Source organism: Crocuta crocuta, unplaced genomic scaffold (assembly GCF_008692635.1).
Source record: "Crocuta crocuta isolate KB4526 unplaced genomic scaffold, BGI_CrCroc_1.0 scaffold306, whole genome shotgun sequence".
Lineage (NCBI taxonomy): Eukaryota > Metazoa > Chordata > Mammalia > Carnivora > Hyaenidae > Crocuta > Crocuta crocuta.
This window is the reverse complement of record NW_027529630.1, coordinates 2,555,678-2,580,987: the sequence shown is the minus strand read 5'-3', so window position 1 is coordinate 2,580,987 and position 25,310 is coordinate 2,555,678. Positions and strand designations below refer to the sequence as shown.

The 25,310-nt window shown below is 39.4% G+C and overlaps 1 protein-coding gene across 1 annotated transcript in view; it reads right to left on the bottom strand.

The window, feature by feature from the left end:
• MRPL48 (mitochondrial ribosomal protein L48) overlaps nt 1–25,310 on the bottom strand; it is a 62,722-nt gene that overhangs the window by 4,143 nt on the left and 33,269 nt on the right. The window contains exons 5-6 of the mRNA XM_077762271.1: nt 24,523–24,611; nt 9,263–9,432 (exon numbers count right to left, since the gene is read on the bottom strand). Of these exons, the coding sequence (XP_077618397.1) occupies nt 9,263–9,432; nt 24,523–24,611 (259 nt within the window). The remainder of the gene's footprint in view (nt 1–9,262; nt 9,433–24,522; nt 24,612–25,310) is intronic.

The window sequence follows — 25,310 nt, the reverse complement described above, 5'->3', positions numbered from 1 at the left end:
TCCCTAAGTGAACAGAGCATGTGTAATGCCTTTCTGCAGCCCTAGTTCTTGCCTGATAGAACACTGAATAAAATCTGGTGATTAATAACTATTTGCTGCTACTCAAGAAAAGCCAATTCTAAAAGAATCAGTCTCATCACTTTGGAGGCTAACCTTGGGTATTTCATCTCTTCTGGAGAAATGAGGCATGAAACCCAACTGTTTTAAAAGAGCAAGATTTCTCAACCTCAGCACTATTGACATTTTAGACCAAATAATTCTTTGTTGTGAGGGGGACTGGCCTATGTATCCCTAATTTCTACCCACAAGATGCTAACAGTACCCCCTGAAATGGTGACAATAAAAATTATCTCAAACATTATTAAATGTCCCCAACTTGAGAAATATTGTTGTAAACACTATGCTTGCTATAATTAGCTTCAGCAGATCTACATGCTGCAGTGAAAAGAACACTGGATTTAGGGTCAATTCTTGACCCTGTGGCTTATTCACTAAGTTTATTAAGGCAAGTTACTTGTCTCTCTTGGCCTCAGTTTATTCCACAATAAAGGGGATTACAATCTAGGTCTATGTTAATAGATGTGTAAAGATCAGGTGTATGATGAAATAGGATTGATGGCTACATACAAATATGGTATTAGTGCTATGTTCATCTTGTCAAAAACTTCATCAAAATGAAGATAAATGAAATAACTGTAACAGCAGAATGCCTGAATTTTCATGCCACACACAGTTTCATCACTTGATAGTAAAGGGCATGGCCCTCTACAATGAATAATGGAATAATAGAATAATGGAGTGAATAATGGAATAATGGAAGTGGATACAAGACATGATAGTCCTGGATTTAAATGTTGGCCCTGCCACTTATTACCTATTTGACCATGGACAAATTAATTCAGCTTTCTGAGTCTCAGATTCTTTAGCTACAAAATGGGGGTAATAATACCTAGTTCATAGAGTTTTTGCAATGATTAAATAAAATTATATAAGTAATTTACCTGGAATAATATGCCTACAAATACCAGTTCCCTTGCTCTTATAAACAGTAAATGCTAGGTATTGCAAACGCTTCCAGGTAACCTCCTAAATAACATTTCTTACCACTTTCTAGCACAATCTCTGATCTCTTCTTCCAATTCAAATTTGGTAATAACTTCCCCAGATAAAAAAGTTAGGACACATTTATAGACTTTTATGGAAGATCAAATAAAACAGCCTGTAAAAGCTTTCAGGAAAGTAAAAAGCATTCTAAAATGCTAGCTTTCTTTCCTGACATTCTGCAGATAAGACTGATTAAAGTGGGAGTTGTCCATTCCTGCCACTGAGCATGCATTTGATTCTTCAACACCTACTTTTGCAAGATTCCATTGATTTGTTCATTCATTCATTCACTCAACAAACTGAAAAGCCTGTTTTGTGCTAGACACACTGGTGGGCAATATGCAGCCTACAGTTTAAAGGAGCTCACTAAGAGTGTTTTGGAGAGAGAGGTAAGTACACAAACATCTTCACTACAGTAACACAAAGGCAACAACAGTCATGTACTGAATATTACAGGGGCAAGAGAGAGAAAGGGAGCTCAGGGAAGGATTCACAGGTAAGGTGGCATTTTATCAAGATATAAAGAATGAACATATAGTCATTTGCCCTGGTAGGCATTCCAAAAAAGTGAAGCAGTTATTGACAAAGGCAAGGAGGCATACGAGGCCCTCAAAACCAACAGAAAAGCCATAGTTTGACAAAGAAATCCTGGAACTCTGGTCATTTCAAGGTAGAACAGGCCTTTGAGAATATATGTAATTTTTCTTCAGTGTCTACACTTTTCTGTATTTTATAAATTTTCTGCAATAAACATTACTTGGATGATCAGACAGGAAAAGCAGAAGTGAAGAAATGAAATAATTGAATATCAAAAGACAAAATAATGCTACCTTCGGGGAATACTGCCTGGGATGGGATACAAGGGAGCCTGTTGGGGTATTAGGGAACTTAGAATCTGTGGATTCTACTAAATATAAATTATACCTCAATTTTAAACAACGTAAGTGGACTTCAAGAAAAAAAAAAAAAAGGAAGAGTGGCATTATAGAGAGTGATGCTGAGTGATGCTTTTAGTCTCCACAAAGCACAGGGACTACATCAGCTTCAGGCTTGGAAGCTGCTCCCAGATGAATAAGATTTCCATCTCCAGGCAGCTGCTCAGCAAGGGAGACAGGCAGATAAGAGACCTGCAGGACTATCTTCCTCTCCCCTCCTGGGTGAGTTGCAGCTGCAGCAATGCAGAACATTTATAGAACAAAAGCCTGTACTTTGCTCCCCTGCCTAATTCCATCTCAAGGTCAGAGCCCTATCCCACCATTCCCAGAGGAAAAAATGGACCATGATGAAATGAAAATCAGAAGAAAAGAAAACCATTTCATCTCTGAAAAGCTGGGCAGTAAGAATGCCTAACAATACAATGGTCTGAAAACCTCAATCAATGCAGAGAAGGGAGTTGATGAAAATGAACATCTCTTTATGTTCTGTGCTATTTGGAGCAACGAGCTAGAAAAGAGCAAAAAGCAGCAAATTGTTCATTCTGCTGTTCTAGGAATCATGTCCATGAATTGAAACTCAATCCAAGTCAATGGATATTTATTCAGTGCTTACTACGTATCAGGCAGGTACTGGGAAAGGTCTTAAGGTTACACTGGTAATGGAGATTGAAAGTCCTTGCCTTAATAGATCTTAGAGTCTAAGAAGGAAGATCAATAAATAATATAGTCAATTAATTATGAGGGTAAGGTATGAGGGCCATGAAAGGAAGTTATATAATCTTTACTTCTCCCAAATATGTAACATAAAGATTTAATTTAATGAGGTTCTCTGAAGAAGTGACCTCCAATACAAAGCCTAAGAAAAATGCAGGAGTTAGTTAGGTAAAGGGGAAAGCTAAGCTTTGGAGAGCAAGCATATGCACAGGTCCTGAGGTGGAAAGGGATAAAACCAAAAGCCTCTGTTAATTGGAAGGAGAGGAAGACGGAATGGGAAATATAAGTTAAGGCAACAGAAGCAAGCCCAGGCCATAGAGCACCTACCAAGCCATGTGAGGAACTTTCATTTTGACCCTAAAGGAATGGGAAGCTACAGAAGGATTTTAAGCATTGTAGTAATATGATCATATTTCCATTCTAGAAAGAGCACACTAAAAGCCGCGGGGAGAACCAGTTACAAAGAATTGAGAATTTGGGAAAAAACGTGGATTCAAATCCAGACCTTGCCTTTTATTAGGCAAGCTTCTATTATATTAATAATAATTAATAATAATAATAATAGCAGCCAACTGTTGTCGGGAACAGTTATAAGCATTTTAAATATATTATATCCCTTAATTTTCACTAGAGTCTTTTCAGGTAGGAACTTATATTAACTCTATTTTACAGATGAGGAAACCAAGATACAGAGTTTAAGTAAACTGCTCAAGGCCACACAATAAGAATGCTGCAGACCCAGAGTAAAACCCACCCGGTCTGGCCACAGAGTTGATACTTTGATTCACTCTGTGTTAGGTGCTTCTTTGAATTAAGCAACATTATACAAAAAAAGCCAGAGTAGTTGGCTAATAGTAGGTGCTCAATAAATGCTACTGCCTTCCTGCCTTTACTCAAAAGAAGCCAGAGTTTCCACAGCCAGGTTTTAAAAACAGTACCTTTTAAAAAGTCCTTCTAAAAATGTAAAACACTGTTTCAGGGAGCTGACCCACTGTAGGTAGGATAACTTTTGGTAAATGACACTTAATGCCTCTTTGCCACCACAGCCTTTGAGAAGCTACCCCTAATCTCTGCCAGCTAAAAAAAATTCTCAGTAGTTATTAATAACAATATTATTTACAGAGTATTTACAATGTTCCAGTCTCTCTGCTAAGTGCTATTATATACTTTATTTAATTTTCAGAACTTAAAGGAATAAAAAAATTATCGTCCCAGTTATATAAATGAGGAAAATGAGGTTCAGAATTTCCAAAGGTCATACTGCCAACAACTGGTAGAACTAAAATTTGAACATAGGCAGTTTGATTCCAGAGCCTGTACTCTTAACCATTTGTTACTCAAAGTATGGTCCACAGGCAAGTTAAGTTGCTGGTGAACAAACTTCTTGTTATCAGTCTGTTACAAGATAAGAAGCATGCAACAGTCATTAAACACGCCAACATTTAATTCATCCAACATTTTTTTTTCAATAGCGAGACTTTCTTGATGAAGGAAGCAAAGCGCTAATGTACATTTTGGCATTAGCTTCTGATATCTTTGCAGAGTGGCACTTTGAGGAAGCATTGCTCTAAATTATTTGCTGTTCAGCCTCCTTGAACTGACATTGCATTTTATCCTTCACTTACCACCTTCCACATTACGTTGTACACACACACACACACACACACACACACACACACTCCCTAAAATCAGGGAAATTCTTAAGATCCTCCAGTAAGGATGTCTAGTATAATACCTACCATATAGCAGGAAAAAACTCAATCAGTATTTTAATTCATTAATTAAAAACACTTTCATTAAACTTTAGGAAATGTATACCATGTATAGACACACTTGCATTGTGCAGTCACATTCAAGAACCTGTCATTCTTTCAACAATGGCTTTAATGTCCCCCATGTGGCAGGTCCTGTGTTAGATGCTAAAGAAATAAAAAAGAACACAGTTCCCACTAGTCAGTAGGGAGGGCAGCTGACACATGAATAGATTATTACAGCCCAAAGCACTAAGTGACATGATAGAAGTGTGCGTCAAGTGCTGAAAGAGCAACCAACTCTCTGGGGCATCAGGAGAAGATAAAGCACATCTTTAGGCCTAAAACAATTGAAGTACTATTAGCTGTGTGAGCTAAAGTCACAGCTTATTATCCAATCTTCTGAAGAGCATGGTTAGCACAGTTATAATCCAAGTTACAAAGGTTTAAAAGTTCAAATTTAGCTTAAGGATTTAAAATAAAACCTGTATGATTAAAAATACTGGAGTCAGGCAGAAATGAGTTAAATCTAGGCCACTTATTGGTTTTGTGACCTTTGGGCTTTCTGAGCCTTGGTTTCCTCATTTGTAAAATGGGACTATACTACTATATAATGAGTGAGAAAGTATAACTTTTGCCATATCCACACACTGTGCCATGTATTACCTTGCCGTGACAGCAAACCACCCAAATGAGTACTTAATATTTTTCTTTAAATCCATTCATTTAAAAAGTTAATTTAAGAAATAAACTTGAGGGGCACTTGTGTAGCTCAGTGGGTTAAGCATCCAACTCTTTATTTCGGCTCAAGTCATGATCTTACAGCCATGAGACAGCCTTGCGTTTGACTCCATGCTAAGTGTGGAGGCTGCTTGGGGTTTTCTCTCCCCCTCTCCCTCAGCCCCTCCCCTGCTCACATTTCTCTCTCTCTCTCTGAATAAATAAATAAATAAATAAATAAATAAATAAATAAATAAACAAACTTTAAAAAAAATAAAAAAGTAAACGAGATGTAGAGGAACTGGAATTCAAGTTGCTGATGTGAAAGAAAATGGTAAAGCCACTTTGGAAAACAGTTTGGCAGTTTCTTATAAGTTTAAACATCTACTGCACTTACCATTCAACCCAGCAATCACTTTCCTAGAGAAATGAAAACTTATGTTTTCACAGAAACCTGTACATGTTTATAGTGGCTTTATTTATAACTGCCAAAAACTGGAAACCATACATATGTCCTTCAACTGTTGAATGCATAAACAAAAATACACTCAATGAAATGGTAATCAGCAACAAAAAGGAACAAACTACCTGATACAGGCAACAACATAGATAAATCTCAAATACATTATCCTAAGTAAAAGAAGCTAGACTCAAAAGGAAAAATACTGTATAATTCCACTTATATGGCATTCTTGAAAAGGCAAAACTATACAGGTAGAGGGGCACCCGGATAACTCAGTAGGTTAAACATCCAACTTTGGCTAATGTCATGATCTTGCAGTTCATGGTTCAAGCCCTGTGTCGGACTCCGTGCTGACAGCTAAGAGCCTAGAGCTTGCTTTGGATTCTGTGCCTCCCTCTCTCTCTCTCTCTGACCCTCCCCTACATGTGCTCACTTGCTCTCTCTCTCTCTCTCAAAAATAAACATTTTTTTAAAGTCTTTAAAAAAACTATAGGGGGAAAATAAACTATTAAAATAAATAAATAAATAAATAAAAGAATAAAAAAAAAAACTATGGGGCAGAAAACAGATCATTAGTTGTGAGGGACTTGGGGTAAGGGGGGGAAATGACTACAAAGGTGGGAGGGAACTTCTTGGGATAATGTATATGTTCTACATCTTGATGATGGTAATACATACTGCGTGCATTTGTCAAAACTCATAGACATTGTTCACTAAATGGGTGAATTTTACTGAATGTAAATTATATCTCAGTAAGTCTGACTTTACATCACTATTGTAAATGGAAGACCAGTATCGGCTGCCATCAATAAAATTTAAAAAGAAAAATACAATGGGGGTGCCTGGCTGGCTCAATCCATAGAAAATGCAACATTTTTTAAAGTTTATTTATTTATTCTGTGGGGGGAAGGGCAGAGATGGGGGAGAAAGAATCCTAAGCAGGCTTCATGCTGTTAGCACAGAGCCCCACGTGAGGCTCCAACTCATGAATCGTGAGATAATGACCTAAGCTGAAATCAAGAGTTGGACACTCAACCAACTGAACCACCCGGGTGCCCCCGTACACATGACTCTTGATCTCAGTATCATGAGTTCAAGTCCCATGCTGAGCCTAGAGCTTACTTAAAAAAAAAAAAAAAGTACAACAAAAGCAAAATAATGTTATAAAATTCTAGTTAGATACGATTGCAGAGTCTGAGGTCCTTTCTCTGTTATAAAGATTAGGAAGTGCTAGAGTGGTGTAAAGGATATACCAGAACCACAGGAAGAATTTCTCCTTGACATAATTAGGATTAATGAGAGTTAAAAAGGGAAGAAATTTCTCACCATGTGATTTAGTGTTATTTAAAGCAAACTACAGGACATCCCACACCTTCTGAAACCCTGAGATAAGATATGTAAAGTGCCTGGCCTGGAGTAGGTAGCCAGTAAATGTTAGTTCCCCTCCCCCACAGTTTTCCAACAAATCCAAAGAGTAAATGAAAAGCAGAGCAGGCGAAGTAAACTTAAATAAATGGGGAGATATACCTTGTTAAGACATCAGAGGAATCAAAATAGATGTCAATTCTCTTCAAATTGACCTACAGATTCAACACAATCCCAATAAAATTCCATCAGGTTCCTTTCTGTAGAAATCAACAAACTAATTCTAAAAATTTTATGGAAAACAAAAATGACCTAGAATAGTCAAAATAATTTTGAAAAAATAAAGAACAAAGTTGTAGCTTCAGTAATTCAGCAACAGTAATCAAGACAGTCTGGTATTGGCATAAGTATAGATATATATACATTGCTGTAACAGAAGAAAGTCCAGAAATAGACCCACACATAGATGGTTAATTGACTTTCAAAAAGTGCTAAGACAATTTGCTAAAGCTAGAAAAATCTTTTTAACAAATGGTGCTGGAACAACTGGTTATTTATATGGAAAAAAAAAGAATTCTGACCCATATCCCATATCATATACAAAAATAACTCAAAATGGATCGTGGACCTAAATGTAAAACTTGAAAATATAGAACCTTTAGAAGAAAACACAGAATATCTTTGTGATCTTGGGTTAGACAATATTTTCTTAGATATGACACCAAAAGAATGAACAGTAAAAGAAAAAATTATTAAACTGAACTTCATCAAACTTAAAAAAAGTCGGCCTTCGAAAGGGCTCAACTAAGAAGATGACACGGTAAGTCACAGACAGGGAGAAAATATTTGCAAAACACATATTGAAAAAGCACTGATATCTGGGGTGCCTGGGTGGCTTAGTCGGTTAAGAGTCCAACTTCAGCTGGGTCAGGATCTAGCAGTCCGTCAGGCTCTGTGCTGACGGCTAGTTCATAGCCTGGAGACTGCTTGGGAATCTGTGTCTCCCTCTCTCTCTGACCCTCCCCTGCTCATGCTGTCTCATCTCTCTCTCAAAAATAAATAAAACATGGGGCGCCTGGGTGGCTCAGTCGGATAAACGTCCAACTTCGGCTCAGGTCATGATCTCACAGTTCGTGGGTTCCAGCCCTAGGTCGGGCTCTGTGCTGACTGCCAGCTCAGAGTCTGGAGCCTGTTTCGGATTCTGTGTCTCCCTCTCTCTTTGACCCTACCCTGCTCAGCTGTCTCTCTCTCTCAGAAATAAATAAAACATTTAAATAATAATAATAATAATAAATAAATAAAACATTCTAAAAAAAAGAAAAAGAACTGATATCCAAAAATAGATAAAGAATTTTCATAACTTAATAAGAGAACGAACAAAGCAGTTTTAAAAATGGACAAAAGATTTGGATAGTCATCAAAGCAGATATACAGAAGGCAAATTAGCACATGAAAGGATATCAAAATCATTATTTACTAGGGAAATGAAAATTAAAACCACTGTAAGATACCATTATATATCTACTAGATATATCTTTAGGAAAAAATTGGCAATACCAAGTGCTGACCAGGAAAAGGAGTTACTGTAACTCTCATTCATTATTGGTAGGAAAACAAAATAGTGTAGCCACTTTGGGAAACAGATGACAGTTTCTTATGAAGTTAAACATACATTCCCCATACAATCTCCAAATCCCAGACTTAGGTAGCTCTCCAGAAGGAAAGATATATGCCCCATAAAACATACATGAGAATGCTATGACAGCTTTATTTATAATTAACAATAAACTAGAGAACAATGAAAATGTACATCAATTGGTGAATGGATAAGCCAATTAAGGTCCAGATTTAACGGAAAACAACTCAGGAATAAAATACTTGCAAAAACATGGATAAATCTTAAACATTATTCTAAGTGAAAGAGGACAGACACAAAAAGCTATACATTGTATGATTCCATCTACATGATGTTCTGGAGAACTTAAAACAATAGGGACAGAAAATCAACTGTTGGTTGGGATTTGACTACACCTGAGCACTGGGGAAGTTTTGGGGTTAATGGAACTGTTCTACATTCTGATTGTGATACACTATATACCTAAAAAAGGGTGAATTTTACTAAATGTAAATTATGTCTCAAACTTCATTTAACAACAAAGAGAGCATGCCACTCATACCAAAAATATCCCATGCAAAGTCATCCTTCATACCTTTCCTCAACTTTAATGGATAGATGGTTGCAGAGGTTGTGAACATATTGGGCGTAGCTCTCTGCCAGGGTCATGTCGTATGCAGTCAGGTGAATGTTTAAAACCCCATATTCATAATCTGTTCCCAAATTAATGGGTCTCACTTCTACTTTTCCTCTCTTCTTCTTGGGCTGAACCGAAAACAAAAGGAGAAAGAAAATAAATCAAAGTATTATACAAAAAATTCTAATCATCCCATCTTGTTATCAAAGAAATCAATCATTCATATAAATTTGTTTGCCATTTGTCTCTTAGGTTACCCCACCTTCACACTGAAGTTCCTTTGGAAAGGAAAGAGTAGCTTCCCTTGCCAGTTTGGGCTGTGACATCAGCCAACAAAAGGAGAGGGAGTATTGCTGGCATTCCTTTAACACAAATACAAGTGACTATCTTCTGCAATTAACTTGATATGAGACCCACCGCTCATCTCGGGCCCTCAGCTTCCCAATTTTCAAATTGGTGGGGTTTTGATTCTTAATCTAGAACTCATGGAGGAATTTCAAGTGGTCTAACAACCCCAAAATCTTACATGCATGCGTATTTTTCTGAAAGAATCCTTAGCTTTCATCAGAATCTTAAAGAAATCAATTGCAAGGAAACCCCACATTAGTTTTCTTCCAGCTCTCCTAGCTTTGAATTTCTGCAGTCATTTAGTCTTCCTTTTTTTTTTAAGTTTATTTATTTGTTTTGAGAGAGAGAGGGAGAGAGAGAGAGAGAGAGAGAGAGAGAGAGAGAGAGAGAGAGGGAATTCCAAGCAGGCTCTCCACCATCAGTTCAGAGCCCTATGCAGGGCTAGATCTCATGAACTGCGAGATAATGACTTGGGCTGAAACCAAGAGTCAGATGCTTAACCAACTGAGCCACCCAGATGCCCCCAGTCTTCCTTCAAAGAACTGAGCAATAGACAAATTATTTCTTCTTTTAAATTTTCAAAATTTTTAACATTTATTCCTTTTTGAGAGACAGAGACAGAGTGTGAGTGGGGGAGGGGAGGGCACAGAGAAAGGGAGACACAGAATCCAAGCAGGATCCAGGCTCTGAGCTGTCGGCACAGAGCCCAAAGCGGGGCTCAAACCCACTAACCATGAGACCATGACTTAAGCTGAAGTCGGACACTTAACTGACTGAGTCACATAGGCACCCCAAGAAAGAGACATATTTCTACTTTACCCTTTCATATTACTTCACTACATATCAACCTGTACAGGCTGTGGTAAAAAGTTAAAATGAGGCCTGGGAAAATAGATATTTAACCCAACATACATCAGGATCAAGAAAGCTTCTTAACTGGAAATAACCTAACCTAAATGTTCGTCAACGGCGGGGGGACTTGTTAAATAAATCATGGAACATTCATACAATAGTATACATTATGCAGCTTTAAGAAGGGATAGAAATTTATGTGCTATATGGAAAAGTCTTTAAAATAAATGATAAAAGCAACTGTAGAATAACATGCTCAGTATATTACCATACATATAAAAAAAGGATATGTGTGTGTGTGTGTAATTACATACATATTTCATTTGCCATATATTTAAAAAATATGTCTGGGGGTTCCTGGGTGGCTCAGTCGGTTAAGCGTCCAACTTCAGCTCAGGTCATGATCTCACGGTTAATGGATTCGAGCCCCGCATCGGGCTCTGTGCTGACAGCTAGCTCAGAGCCTGGAGCCTGTTTTGGATTCTGTGTCTCCCTCTCTCTCTGACCCTCCCTTGTTCACACACACTCTCTCTCTCAGAAATAAATAAACATTAAAAAAAATTTTTTTAATATGTCTAGAAGGATGCACAAAAATACTAATATCATTCGCTGCCTCTGAGGGAACTGGATAGCTTGGGCTTGGGGTGGGAAGGAGACTTTTTCAGCTATCTCCCTTCTATATTTTTTGAAGTTTTAACAACGTTAATCTTTTGTCAGTTCAAAACTAGAATCTTAAACTCTACTATGTTTTAAAATAAACTTTTTAGTAAAAGTTTTATTGCAATATTATATGCATACTGAAAGGGCACCAGGGCGGCTCAGTCAGTTAAGCATCCAACTTCATTCAGCTCAGGTCATGATCTTATGGTTGGTGAGTTCAAGCCCCAAACTGAGCTCTGTGCTGACAGCAGCTCAGAGCCTGGAGCCTGCTTTGGGTTCTATGTCTCCCTCTCTCTCTGCCCCTCCCCTGCTCGTGCTCGCTCTCTCTCTTTCTCTCTCTCTCTCTCAAAAATGAATAAAACATTAAAAACATTTTTAAGTACACATACTGAAAACAATGCATAAATAATTACAGAACTCAATGAATTTTCACAAAGTGAAAATATCTGTATAATCAGTATCCTGAATAAGGAATGGACCACTACCAGCACCCCAAAAGCTCCCGCCCCTCAAATTAACGACCACTACTCCTACTTCTAAAACCATAGAGTGATTTTGCCTGTTCTTGAAATTCATACAAATGGAACGATACACTATGTTACCTTTTATGTCTGCCTTTTTCATTTATTATATTTGTAAGATTCATCATGTATTTGGTGAAACAGCAGTTCTTTCCTTCTCATTGCTCTAGTAGTCTATTGTATGAATATGCAACAACTTATTTATCCTTTTAACAGTTGATGGAAATTTGGGTTGTTTCTAACATGTGCTCATAATGAATAGTACTGCTACCCGTGTTCTTGTATGTATCTTTCAATGAATACATGTATGCATTTTTGTTGGGGACATACCTAGAACCTGAACTACTGAATAATAAAGTATGCATATGCTCACCTTTAATAAGTACTCTCAAATAGTTTTACAAAGATGTTTTCAACTTATTCTCCCACCAGAATGAATGAGAGTTCTAATAGCTCTACATTCTTACCAACACAAAACTTAATGTAGTTGAGTTTTCTGGTTTGCTTTAGCCATTCTGGTTGATATGGAGTGGTGATGAATTAGGGTTTTAACTTGCAGTTCCTTTAAGTCTGTTGAGCTTGAGCACCTTTCCATTTGGATATTCTCTTTTATAATGTGCCTATTGAAGTATTTTGCCCATTGTTTAGATTGGGTTGTCTGGCTTTCTCTTACTGATTTGTAGATTCTTTCTATATTCTAGATATGATCTTTTGTTAAATATACATGCTGCAAATATCTTCTCCCTCTCTATAGCTTCCCTCTTCATATTTTAATAGTGCATCTTGATGAGTAGAAGTTCTTAATTTTCATGTAATTCAATTTACCCATTCTTCTTTTACGGTTATAGTGATTTGTGTGTTCTGTTTAAGAAATCTCTATCTTAAGATCATGAAGATATGTCATCTTCTAGTAGTGGGTTATTTTAATATTTATATTTAGATCTACAATCCATTTTTAAGTGATTTTTGTGCATTGTGTGAAGTAGGAGTCAAGAGTAATTTTTTTTCACACAGTCGTCTAGTCCAGTTGACTTAGCACCATTGGATGGTAGTGTCACTTTTGTCATATAAGTGCCCACAGATATACGGATCAGTCTGTACTCTTTATTCTGTTCTGTTGGGCTATTTGTCTATCCTTGAGCCAATACCACATGTCTTAATTATTGGAGATTTATAACAAGTCTTGCTATTTGGTAGAAATAGATTTTTTAAGGGGTGCCTGGGTGGCTCAGTAGGTTTAATGTCTGACTTCAGCTCGAGTCATGATCTCACAATTCTTAAGTTCGAGCCCCACATCAGCATCTCTGCTGTCAACATGGAGCCTGCTTGGGATCCTGCCTCTCTCTCTTTCTGCCCCTCCCCCACTCACAGGTGTGCGTGCTTGCATGTGCATGTGCTCTCTCTCTCTCAAAAATATAAACTTTTGGGGCTCCTGGGTGGCTTAGTCGGTTAAGCGTCCGACTTTCGCTTGGGTCATGATCTCGTGGTTCATGGGTTCGAGCCCCGCATCGGGATCTGTGCTGACTGCCAGCTCAGAGCCTGGAGCCTGTTTCAGAGTCTGTGACTCCCTCTCTCTCTGACCCTCCCCTTGCTCATGCTGTCTCTCTCTCTCTCCTAGAAATAAATAAAACATTTAAAAATATATATATAAACTTTTTAAAAAATAGTCTTTTAAAGAAAAAAGTCAAAAATCTATCTCTATTTATATGTCTTAAGTCACCCCTATCTAACAGCCAACAACAGCCTAGTGGCTGCTACAGCAGAACTGTTCCTGGCAGAGCACCTGGAATGGTTCTCTCCCATCACTGCTCCCCAGGCCAGTCAAGATAGCACAGGCCCAATCTAGGGGAGCAGGAGGGAGACCAAGAAATGGTCCTTTCACAAGGCCAGTAATACTAATGACAGACATGATCTTACAGGGACGTTCTGAGAACTGAAGAAAACATTATGTAGAGTGGTTAATACAATCTGTGTCACATAATTAAACACTCAATATATATTAACTTTTATTGCTAATTTCATCTTTATATTCTTATCTAGCACAGGGGCTGCAAAGAGAAAACATGCAATGAATCACAAGTTTAGAATTTAGAACTGGACAGCATTTAGAGGCAATTGTGTCCCAATTCTTCATCTTTGCAGGGGAAGAATATGAAGTCCAGAGAGGTTAAACATGTCCCCCAGAGCCACACAGCCAGACCAGCAGATCCAAGCCACTAAAACCCAGACTCCTGACACCCAATGCAGGGATTTTTCCACTAAAGCCTCTGCACTGCTAAACTTCTTTTTATAGCCTTTATAGTTTCTAGATTTCCTATCTTTATGATGAAAGTCTTCCCCACTCCTTTATTGTGTATATAGTCTCTTATAATTTCTCATTGCTAAAATTCTTAACAGTGGTGGCCACCCCAGGGTCCTAGACTTTGCTATGAGTGAGAAGCCAACCTCTAGAGAGCAACCATCAAAGAACAGGAGCTTGTCTCTCTTTTTCAGAGGCTACCACATTCGTGGCCAAATGCAGTGATCCAGACTTCTCTTCAAGACATTGAGCACTGCAGTCAGAGCTGTGAAGAATGCTAACGTAGGAATGCAATGAGAGGCTGCTAAAATTTTCCAGCAGAGAGGGGAGGAGCTTCTCTGAAGACTTTAGGAGGCTTTTATAGCCAGGGAAAATGCCAGGGCTCTTCAAAGGTGTCGTTTTAGGGGAACAAAACAAAACAAAACAAAACAAAAAGCTGATTCCAGTATCCCTCTTGGCATCTCACTTGCTTTTCTGTGTTGGCCTAGATATGCCTGAACCAATTCACACCAGCAGGAGCCCACTGTGACATTATATTTCAGTTCTGAGCCACAGCACAGCTTAGCCAGCAAGAGCTTGACTTCATATAATATCAGTCACCAGTTCCTATAATTTTACCTGTACAATCTTTCTCATATCCATCCCCTCCTTTCTATCCCTACTGCCTGAGTTCATGCCCTTATGGCCACTATGGGTAGTTATTCAGATATGGTGCAGGGACATCTAGGTGGCTTGCCAGTTGAGTATCCAACTTTGGCTCAGATCATGATCTCACAGTTAGTTCGTGGGTTCCAGCCCCGCATTGGGCTCTGTGCTGACAGCTCAGAGCTTGGAGCCTGCTTCTGATTCAGTGCCTTCCCCTCTCTCTGCCCTTTCCCAACTCATGCTCTGTCTCTGTCTCTCTCTCTCAAACATAAATAAACATTTAAAAATGTTTTTTAAGATAGTGTGCAAAGGATGTACATGAGTAGAGCTGTGTTTGGGGAAGCCCACCCTAAGTGCACATGGAGGAAAGTCAGGCAGGGAAGGAAGGGAAAATAGGAGAGAGGTAGCAGGGACAATGGACTACTACTGTCTACCATCAAACTTCAGCATTCCTGTGACTGACCTGTATACCGTGTGTGGTGGCCCAGGGTGGCCATTCTTAGATCCCTATAGGATTGCACTATGACCCCCCAAATTGGCCATGGGGTATATTATTGAACCGATTTTGTTAAAAAATGTCTACATTATTATCTCTATTTTACAAAGAGAAAACTGAGGTTCTCTGAAAGCACTTTACTTGCCCAAGGTCACTAGGAATCTTTGCTGGGAATGGGCAGATAGAAAAAGGAGTCAGATTAGAATGAGAGGCTACTATAACTGCAAGGGATCTTAGAAATAATATAGTCTCTTTTTTTCCCTCCTTAATTTTACCCCAGGGGAAAGTTGTTGAAACCCAGAAGGAGGAAATAACTTGTTTACAGTAACAAATAGTAAGGAAATGGCAATGGTAACAACTTTATGTCTAACCACAGCTGGAAGATGGGTCTGTGGCCCCAGGCCTAGGCTCTCTCCTCTAGAATCTGTGAAAGTGTTAATATCTGCCTATCACAATAGGTGGCATTTTCCAGGGTGAAAAAATTGGGAAGGGTAGTACCATCCTAATTCTCAAATGAAAAGGCAAGTATGTCTGCAGCATATTTGGCTTCCAGAAATTCTGGTGAAGAAAATTTAGAAATTTACACCTAAGGGGGCACCTGGGTGGCTCAGTTGGTTAAGCGTCCGACTTTGGCTGAGGTCATGATCTCGTAGTTCATGGGTTCAAGCCCCGCGTCGGGCTCTATGCTGACAGCTCCGAGCCTGGAACCTCCTTCAGATTCTGTGTCTCCCTCTCTCTCTGCTCCTACCCCACTTGCGCTTTCTCTCTGTCTCTCAAAAATAAATAAATGTTAAAAAAAAAATGTTTTTTAATTTACACCGGGAGACCTGAATGATTTGGTGATGGTACTCTGAACAGTCCATATTGAGCTTATAAGGTGCACAGAAATCAAGTGACTATGTTTATAACTCAATATGGCACACTCAAGAGACATATATCAGACAGAAGCCCTGACCCTGACTGGGATGGCCAAAAGGCACAGCCTGGTACTGCATAAAGAACACAATACTTAGATGGAAGCCAAAGAAAATCTGGATTCAAATCTTGTCTGCTTAGTCACTGAATGACATTGAATGACCTCTCCAGGTGTCAGTTTCTTCACTTGTAACACCTATGGTTCTTGTGAAGCTCAAAATAGTAAATTTATATGAAATGGAAATAGCATAGACATTATACAGGTTCTAACCACCTTGGTTCAAATGTTGGATCTGGAAATTATTATCCAATTAGGCAAGTTATTTTTTTTCAATTAGGCAAGTTATTTAATTTCTCTGAGTCTTAGAGTCCTCAGACATGACCTTTAATAACTAGGATATCTGAGAATTAAATAAAATATACTATTTGTAATATTATAAAATGCAATAATGCTTTTATTTTATTTTTTTCTTTCTTTTTTTTAATTAAGTTTTTAAATTGCAATTCCAATATAGTTAACATACAGTGTTATGTTAGTTTCAGGTGAACAATGTAGTGATTCAACAATTCTATACATTACTCAGTGCTCATTGTGTTAAGAACTATAATACTATCAAATAGAATAATGCTTTTAAAGCCTGATGCATAGTAGTTAAAGTGGTATACAGCCACTACTCAATAAATGGTATCTTTAAAAAAGGTTGAGTAATGCATACAAATAGAGCATTATTATTACTATAAATTGGAGGTAATCATGCTCTTGATATCCTACTGGCATGCTTTACAGAAGGAAACACTTATTAAGCACCTGCTGTATGCAAAGTACTAATTCAACCACTCTCATGAAAGACACTGACAAACAGAAAACACAGTCCCAGCCCTCAAGGAATTTACAGTTCAGAGAGAGAGAGGAGACACATTAAAGACCAAATCTTCTCAATTTAAACATAAAGAGCAGCTCACCTCCCATGGCAAGCTCAACACAAGCTACTTTGCTGCACCATGCTGATTAACTCCCCAAGGGGAACTCAAGAGCAACCACCTCAGCTGGGTGCAACGGAAAGGGCAGTAAGCAGTCACACTTAAGGATATATAGTAGTTACTTAATAAACGGTATCTTTTTTTAATGTTTACTTATTTTTAGAAAGAGAGAGACCGAGCACGAGTGGAGAAGGGGCAGGGAAAGAAAGACACAGAATCTGAAACAGGCTCCAGGCTCTGAGGTGTCAGCACAGAGCCCAATGCGGGGCTCAAACCCACAAACCATGAGATCACGACCTAAGCCAAAGTCAGCCACTTAACCAACTCTGCCACCCAGGTGCCCCAATAAATGGTATCTTTTAAAAAGGGTTGATCTAGACCTACCTACTTCTCAGGTCTCATAGTCCCTCATTCCCTAGTATCTACTTTAGACCCCAGGATTAAAAATCTCCTAAAAGTTTCCCAATTGTATCTCCAGGGTCAGTGTCTTCCTACCTTCACCCAGGAAGTTTCCCCTCCTTGCAGAGCCTTTGACTCTTCACCCCACATGCTTAATGTGAGCAACTTCTACTTATTTTTAAGACTGGGCTCATGCTCTTCCAGGAAGCCCTCCCTGATTCCTCAGGCTGAATTAGGTACCACTCTTATGTGTTCTCCTAGCAAACCCTCCCCCATATATACAACTTCCAATCACATGCATGCATTTACTCAACAAATACTTACTGACCACTAGGGTGATGAGCAAGACCAGGGTTAGCATTAGGGATATGATAGGAAATAGGACAGCCATTGTCTCTGCTCACTAACACAATCTATCAGAAAAGGCATATACAGAACAAGTAATTTTAAGGAGATGTATGTTTTACGAGCAGAAAATAGAATGCTATGGGATTGTAAAAAGGCAGACTAAGGCTATCATCCTCATCATCACTACTTATGGCCTCTATGTTTTAGACACTGTGCTAAGTACTTAAAATTTTCTCAATTTATTTCTCACAACAACGTTGGGAAGTATAATTCCTATATAAAGCCAAGGAAATGGTGGCTTGCCAAGGACATACAACTAGTAAGAATCAGAGCTGAAGAACTAAGGTCTGCCTAATTCCAAAACATTTCTCTTAACCTCTGTCTTTCCCTTTAGGAAAAGTGTGCAGAACCTGCCAGTTTCTTCAATATCTATTCCCCATTTCTCCTTTAATAAGATAACTGCTGAAACACAACCATGGATAGCAAACTTTATTCATGAAACAATCATTAAAGAAATCAAAGTAAAAAAAATAACAGAACTGCTGGATTTTAGCATGATATATGACCATTTATAATAAATATTACATTTCCCAAGGCACCTGGGTTGCTCAGTTGGTTGGGCATCCGACTTTGGCTCAGGTCATGATTTCGCACTTCCTGAGTTTGAGCATTGCATCGGGCTCTGTGCTGACTACTCAGAGCCTGGAGCCTGCTTTGGATTCTGCGTCTCCCTCTCTCTCTGTCCCTTCCCTGCTCATGATCTCTCTCTCTCCCTCTCAGAAATAAACACTTAAAAATTTTTTAATAAGAAAAGTTACATTTCTCAAGTAATCTTGTAGCTAGGTATGGTTATATGACTTAGTTCTGGCTCGTGGGATAAGAGCTTATGTACAGTACTTTCCCTTCTCCAGCCTGCTTGATGGAATCTGGACATGATGGTTGAAGAGGGAGCTGCCGTCTCAGAACTCTGAGATAAAAGCAGTAGGATAAGTGTGGCAAAGCCAAAAGCTAGAAATCTACTAACACTTTTACGTGAGAGAGAAATAAGCTTCTATCTTGTTTATGCCCCTAGATTAAGTGGATCTCTCTATTATGGCAGCCAAACTACCATCTCAATTCCTATTAAGAAGGTACTATATCTCATTCATTTCTCTGTTCCTAGAGCCCAGCAACCTTAAATGTTGAGGTGAACTGAACTGAATTCTGGTTTTGGTTCCATCATTCACTAGATATATGTCACAGAGAAAACATTTATGCCCCTCAATCAGTTTCCTTTTCCACAGTGCCTATCTCACAGGATAGTTGGTGAATCAAATGGCATGGTTTTCAAATTTGTTGGTTGCAAAGAGCCTAACAAAGTCATGTTTCTCTTTGTGAAACACCATAAAATGCTCATTAAGATACTTTGATCATAGAATCAAGTCAATCAAAGAATGACTTTACTAGCAGAAAATATGGTTATATTATATAAATGGAGTTCTCTGTATCTCAAAGATACGGAAGAAAAGAAAACATATATGAGTTTCTCTGTTAATATTTGTTTTCATCAAGTAAAACTGATGGGAGGAAAACTTGAAATTTAGGGGCATCTGGGTGGCTCAGTTGGTTGAGCATCCGACTTCGGCTCAGGTTATGATCTCATGGTTCGTGGGTTTGAGCCTCGCGGGTTTGAGCCCTGCGTCGGGCCCTGTGCTGATGGCTAGCTCAGAGCCTGGAGCCTGTTTTGGATTCTGTATCTCCCTCTCTGTCTGACCCTCCCCTGCTCATGCTGTCTCTCTCTCAGAATAAATAAAACATTTTTTTAAAAACCCTGAAATTTAGAAAAGAATCTCCCTTAACATAATATCTTTCTAAAATGTGGAAGACTGCCATTAGTAAACTCGAGGAGAGGTTTGGCTCTAGGATCACTAGTGTTCCAAAAGCATATGGCTTGAGAGGCACTGAGATAATGCATGTGAAAGCACTTCGACAATGGAAAGGGATCATTACTATTATTCATATCAAATATATCACCCTCTAAAACTCTGACATTATTATAATTCAGCAGAACAGGTAAGACAGAATGAGACTGGTGGTGGGCTGGAGTCCAGGGCACTCTAATGGCACAGGCTAAGAGTCAGGTCATCATAATAATCACTCTCTGTATATGGAAAAGTTCTGGGGAACTCTATCATGTTCTTTACAGCCCCAGTGTTTCCCAGTGTATCCCAAGCAGCTGTTATTCCTAGGGTTGGTTCACTTTACACACTCAGTATATGATGCAGGTGGTACTTAGTAAACGTTTATAGAGCTGACTTCCATAACATCTTCACTGAGCCTTTCAGGGAGAATTGCTTCCTTAATGTGTTCTCTTGATAGTTCATTCTGCTAGTAAAGTATTTACCATGTACAGTCAGTTAGTTACATTTTTGAGCACTATCTTTCCTAGCTCACTGTATGCTTTGGGTAGGAAGCGACTTGTGTCCCATTCACCCAAGTGTCATTTGTACTCACACAGTGCCTGGCATATAGTAGATGCTCAATGATGGTTTTACCTTCAATGAGCTACAAGAGGCAGACTTGAGGAAAAACATAGATGCTAATTTAAAACAACTCTTCCTGGGGCGCCCGGGTGGCTTAGTCGGTTAAGCGACCGACTTTCACTTAGGTCATGATCTCGCGGTTTGTGGGTTCGAGCCCCGCGTCGGGCTCTGTGCTGACTGCCAGCTCAGAGCCTGGAGCCTATTTCAGAGTCTGTCACTCCCTCTCTCTCTGACCCTCCCCTGTTCACGCTGTCTCTCTCTCTCTCCTAGAAATAAATAAAACATTAAAAAAAAAAAAAATTTAAAACAACTCTTTCTTAGGCCAGTCCTATAATCCAAGTCTAGCCCTACGGTTATTGCACTGGCAAAACCAATCTTGTTGTTCCCAGGAAGCTAGGATTGTCACCATCAAGTGATTCTGATCTACTGATTTTTCTGGGAATGATGCCACAGTTTCCTCACAGCCTTGTGGCTCTGGGAGTTAATCTCTCTATGGGTGTTACAACAAACTAAATAGGTGTCATAAATGACAGACATCTCCTGTATGTCAACAGTGCAAACAGTTTCCAAGAGAAAAGACATCTTGACTCCTAGGGGGCCATTCTAGAAAGAGGAAGTAAATTGCCTACATTACAAAAGATACACATGACTCTTGCCCCAGGGCCTAGAAAAGAGAACACAGAACTATTACAAACTGACAGCAATTTATGTTGCCTCCATTTCATCCTCCCACATCTTCTTCTTAGCAGTTCTCTGATTCTTGGATTATTATTACTCCCAAGTAATAACAGCTGAGGGCAAGTATGTGGTCTTGGGTGAAACAACATAGTGCTATACAAATATGAAGGACTATTATTTCTATTTCATAGAAATAGACACTCCAAACAATCCATAGCCTTTTAAATTCAACAGAGTGATTCAGGGCCCTTGAGGAAATAACTGAGATCTATACATTGAGACACAGTGCTAGGCCTGGAGATTTTCTCTGAATGTGATCCCTCACTGTCACAGTCAAGCTGGGTCTTACAGGATGTGAGATTATACCAGCAGAAATGGGACAAGATCTGGGCACTTTGGGCATGAGAATTAACTCTTGTCTTAGGGATGTGGGGCTCAAGAGAGTAGAGGGCCCAGCCTGGGTACCAGAGAGGGTAAAAAGGGGACTCTGGATGCTTATTGCTTTTTCTAGGGTTCTATGCTTAAGGAAAGAAAGGAGGCCACAAAATCCCTTCTAGCTTTTCTAGTCCAGTTCACCAGGGAGGCAAAACAGACAGGGACCTGGGACACATCCTCTGCAAGTTGGCAGACAAGAGCTTTCATGTGCTGTCCCGTGCAGGAAGCAAGGAGCCTGCAGCAGCAACCACTGCTATCTGGCTAGATACCCAGGGACAATGAATGACATCGGCAAAAAGCCCACAGCACTAACCAAAGAGAGCATCAGTCCCTTCAAGGAACCAAGGTCATCCGGAGCCAGCTGTTTGCAAATAGTGGGTTGTGTTTGCCAGCTTTGATTTATAAAACCTCGGGGCAGTTCCAATAACCACATTTCAGTTCGGCCCAATCAATATTTCCTGTCCTCTACTTGATGCCTGGCCCTCTGCTACACACTGAGGAAACAGAAAAAAATGAGACATGGCCTCTACCCGGAGAGAGCTCACCCTCTAGAAGGAGAGATGGTCATCAAACAGACCATTACAACAGAGCAGTAAGTCCTAGGACAGGGGAAGCACAAGGAATTCTGGTAGCTCATGGGAGGACAAGTAACCCAGGTGCAGGGAATCCAGGAAGGTTTCTCAGAAGGGGAGATTCATTGTTTCCCTCCTCACCCTACTCCCTCACAAGAAATTAAAGGTTTGATGATATATTATAACCAAGTGAAAAGGGGGAAGATCTTCAAGTAGATAAAACAGCCTTGAAATAGTATGATGACGTGGATGAAAAGCAAGAGGCCCAATGCAGTTAAAGCATGGTATTCCTGAGATGGGAGAAGAGAGTAGGGAGAAAGACATGGACAGATGGCATCAATGTGGCATTGAGCTTCCTTTTATACCAAACTAGGGAGCAGGTCAGAGCATGGCACATGCAGAAAATTATCTTTTAGAGGAAAAATCCCAAGAAATTAACAAAAAAAGAAAGAACACACATTCAAACAAAATGAACTTTGTTTCCTACTAATTTACATGGGACTTTTAGAAGAGGAATACCCCAAAATAACACAACTCCAACAACTACTCTAAGGTGCCACAACTCAAAGAGGGTGTAAATCACTCCTTTTAAATTTTAATAGCACTTTCTATCTTCCTTTTAGCACCTGTCACTTTCTGCTTGGGATCATAAGTATGTGTGTGTTATCTCTAATGTTTTATCAGCCCTCTGATCCTGAACTAGGTCTTACTCATCCTATAAAATTTTATTACAACTGAGTCTGAATAGCAAGGCACCCTCAACAATGCCTAGCACATAACAGACATTCAATAATTGTTTCAGAACATCACAGAGTTATATGATATCAGAGCTGACCCTTTTACATTTTTAAAAGTTTATTTATTTACTTTGAGAGAAAGAGAGCGAGCACAAGTTGGGGACGGGCAGAGAGAGAGACAGAATCTCAAGCAGGTTCTGCAACATCAGCACAGAGCCTGATGCGGGGCTTGAACCCACGAACTGCAAGATTCTGACCTGAGCCAAGATCAAAAGTCGGACGCTTAACCAACTATACCACCCAGGCTTCCCTCAGAACTGAAAGAATCTTAAGACAATTCTTTTTTTTTTTTTCCTTAAATAGTTTATTGTCAAGTTGGTTTCCAGATAACACCCAGTGCTCATCCCAACAAGTGCCCTCCTCCATGCCCATCACCCCCCCTTTAAAGACAATTCTAATCAAGTTCCTCAGCCTTATGAAGACTCACAAAAGCTATGGACTCTCTTCCCAGAAAAAAAATCACACACAGAAACATTTTACGTATAATTTCAGGGCCCACAATGCCCAGAGGGCAAGGTTAACTTCTCCAGAGGTGTAATAAGTGTCATAACCAAGCCTAGAACACAAGCTTCCTGGTTCCCAGTTAAATCCTATTCCCACTACAAACTACAAATCAACAATTTTTGTTGAGCTGTTTCCTGCTGGGAGGCTACCAGATGTGGCAATGTTCCTCTGAAATTCCTTACTACAAAGATGATGCTCAGGAGAACATGCAAGTTTAGTGGCTTCTGAGGCTCAAAGAGTGGTACTGGACCTCTGTCAAGGAGAAAGAGGGGCAACAGGAGATGTTAACGGTGACATGGGAGCATTACAATAAACTAAAGAACCAAAAGTGATGTTAAAGTCTCCCCGAATAGAAAAGCAAATCCTTCTTAACTGTATTGTTTACAGGAAGTGCTAGACTCATGACTCAAAGCCAGACTTTCTTTCAGGCCGGTGTTGTGTCCACCTCACCAACAAAATCCTCTGCACATCCACAGAAATGTAACCACCACTGAAGCAATCCTGCTGCCATGGGAATCGTGAGAAATGGGCTCAATAATCTTAGAATGCTTGGAACTAACTCCCAGTTATCTGTGATAATGGATTCAAGGAACATCAACTGTATTTATTTATTTATTTATTTATTTTTTAAATGTTTTATTTATTTCTAGGAGAGAGAGAGAGAGACAGCGTGAACAGGGGAGGGTCACAGAGAAAGGGAGTCACAGACTGAAACAGGCCCCAGGCTCTGAGCTGGCAGTCAGCACAGAGCCCGACGCGGGGCTCGAACCCACGAACCGCGAGATCATGACCTCAGCGAAAGTCGGACGCTTAACCGACTAAGCCACCCAGGCGCCCCAACATCAACATATTTTAAATCTGCAAATACTATAAAACTATTTGGCTGAAAATGTCAATCTGCCTTTACTTGCCACAAATCATTCATTCAAGTCAAGTGCATATATCATTTAATGTGAGGTCCATACTGAAATAAGTACCAAGAAGATATTCTGTGAAAGTATCACAAGTAATTAAACCAAATCATTTGCCTTTCCCTGTGATAACCTGGTGTATGGACAAGATGGAGAGCTGGAAGAAACAGCACCACTGTAGATAATATCGAGACGATATAACTGGAGATGACTAAAGGATGACCGCCCCCATCCTTTCTACCTCCAATATTATCCAGCCAGTATGTGTCTGATCTTCAGATCTTTGCAAAAGCTGTACACTATCCTTTTCTAAAATGGACCCCTGCTCCCTTTACCTCCTGGGCTTTAACTAGGTGCTTATATCTTCCAATGCCATGGGTAGGCTTTGTCTTGTAGTGCCGACTGGTACTCAGCAGAATGCCACCTAAAAGACAGAAAATAAGACAAACTTGTTTCAAAACTCTTCCAGGGCAGACAGCTCACACATGAGGAGAAAAATTCTCCACACAAGACTGGGAATATTTGGGGACTTGCTGATTAAAGGACTAGAGCTATTTTTTGATCCTGGGATGACTCTCCATTTACCCCTTTTTTCTCTCCTTTGGGCCCTGGACTATATCCAATCCCCACTACCTATCTTTCCTTGAGAAATTCTCTCCTGCTACAGCCAGTGGTGGTAGGAGGACACAATACATTCTCACAGTGTTCTTGTTTTCTCTTGTCCCCCACCAAGCAATAATCCTTTTAAAGTTTTCTAATATGGACCACACAGAGAAAGAGATGGGCAGCAAATATAACCAAGTAAGAGGACAATCACAAATTTCCACAAAGTTTTACATACCATCTATTTGATTTGTTTGTGCTAATACAGAACAACCTCCAACACACATTGCTAACTGAATAACAATAAAAACAAAAACCTAAGATACAGAACAGTGTGTATGTCTATACTACTACCAAGTATAAACTAGGATCTCCATATACATAATTATAGTGGTAGGCCCTGAGATGCACCACTTGGATCTACCTTCAAGGAAGCCCTTTAATCCTCATTATTTTTATCCCTGTTTACAAATAAAGAAACTGTAGCTTGACAAATGAAAAGACGTTCAACATCACTCAT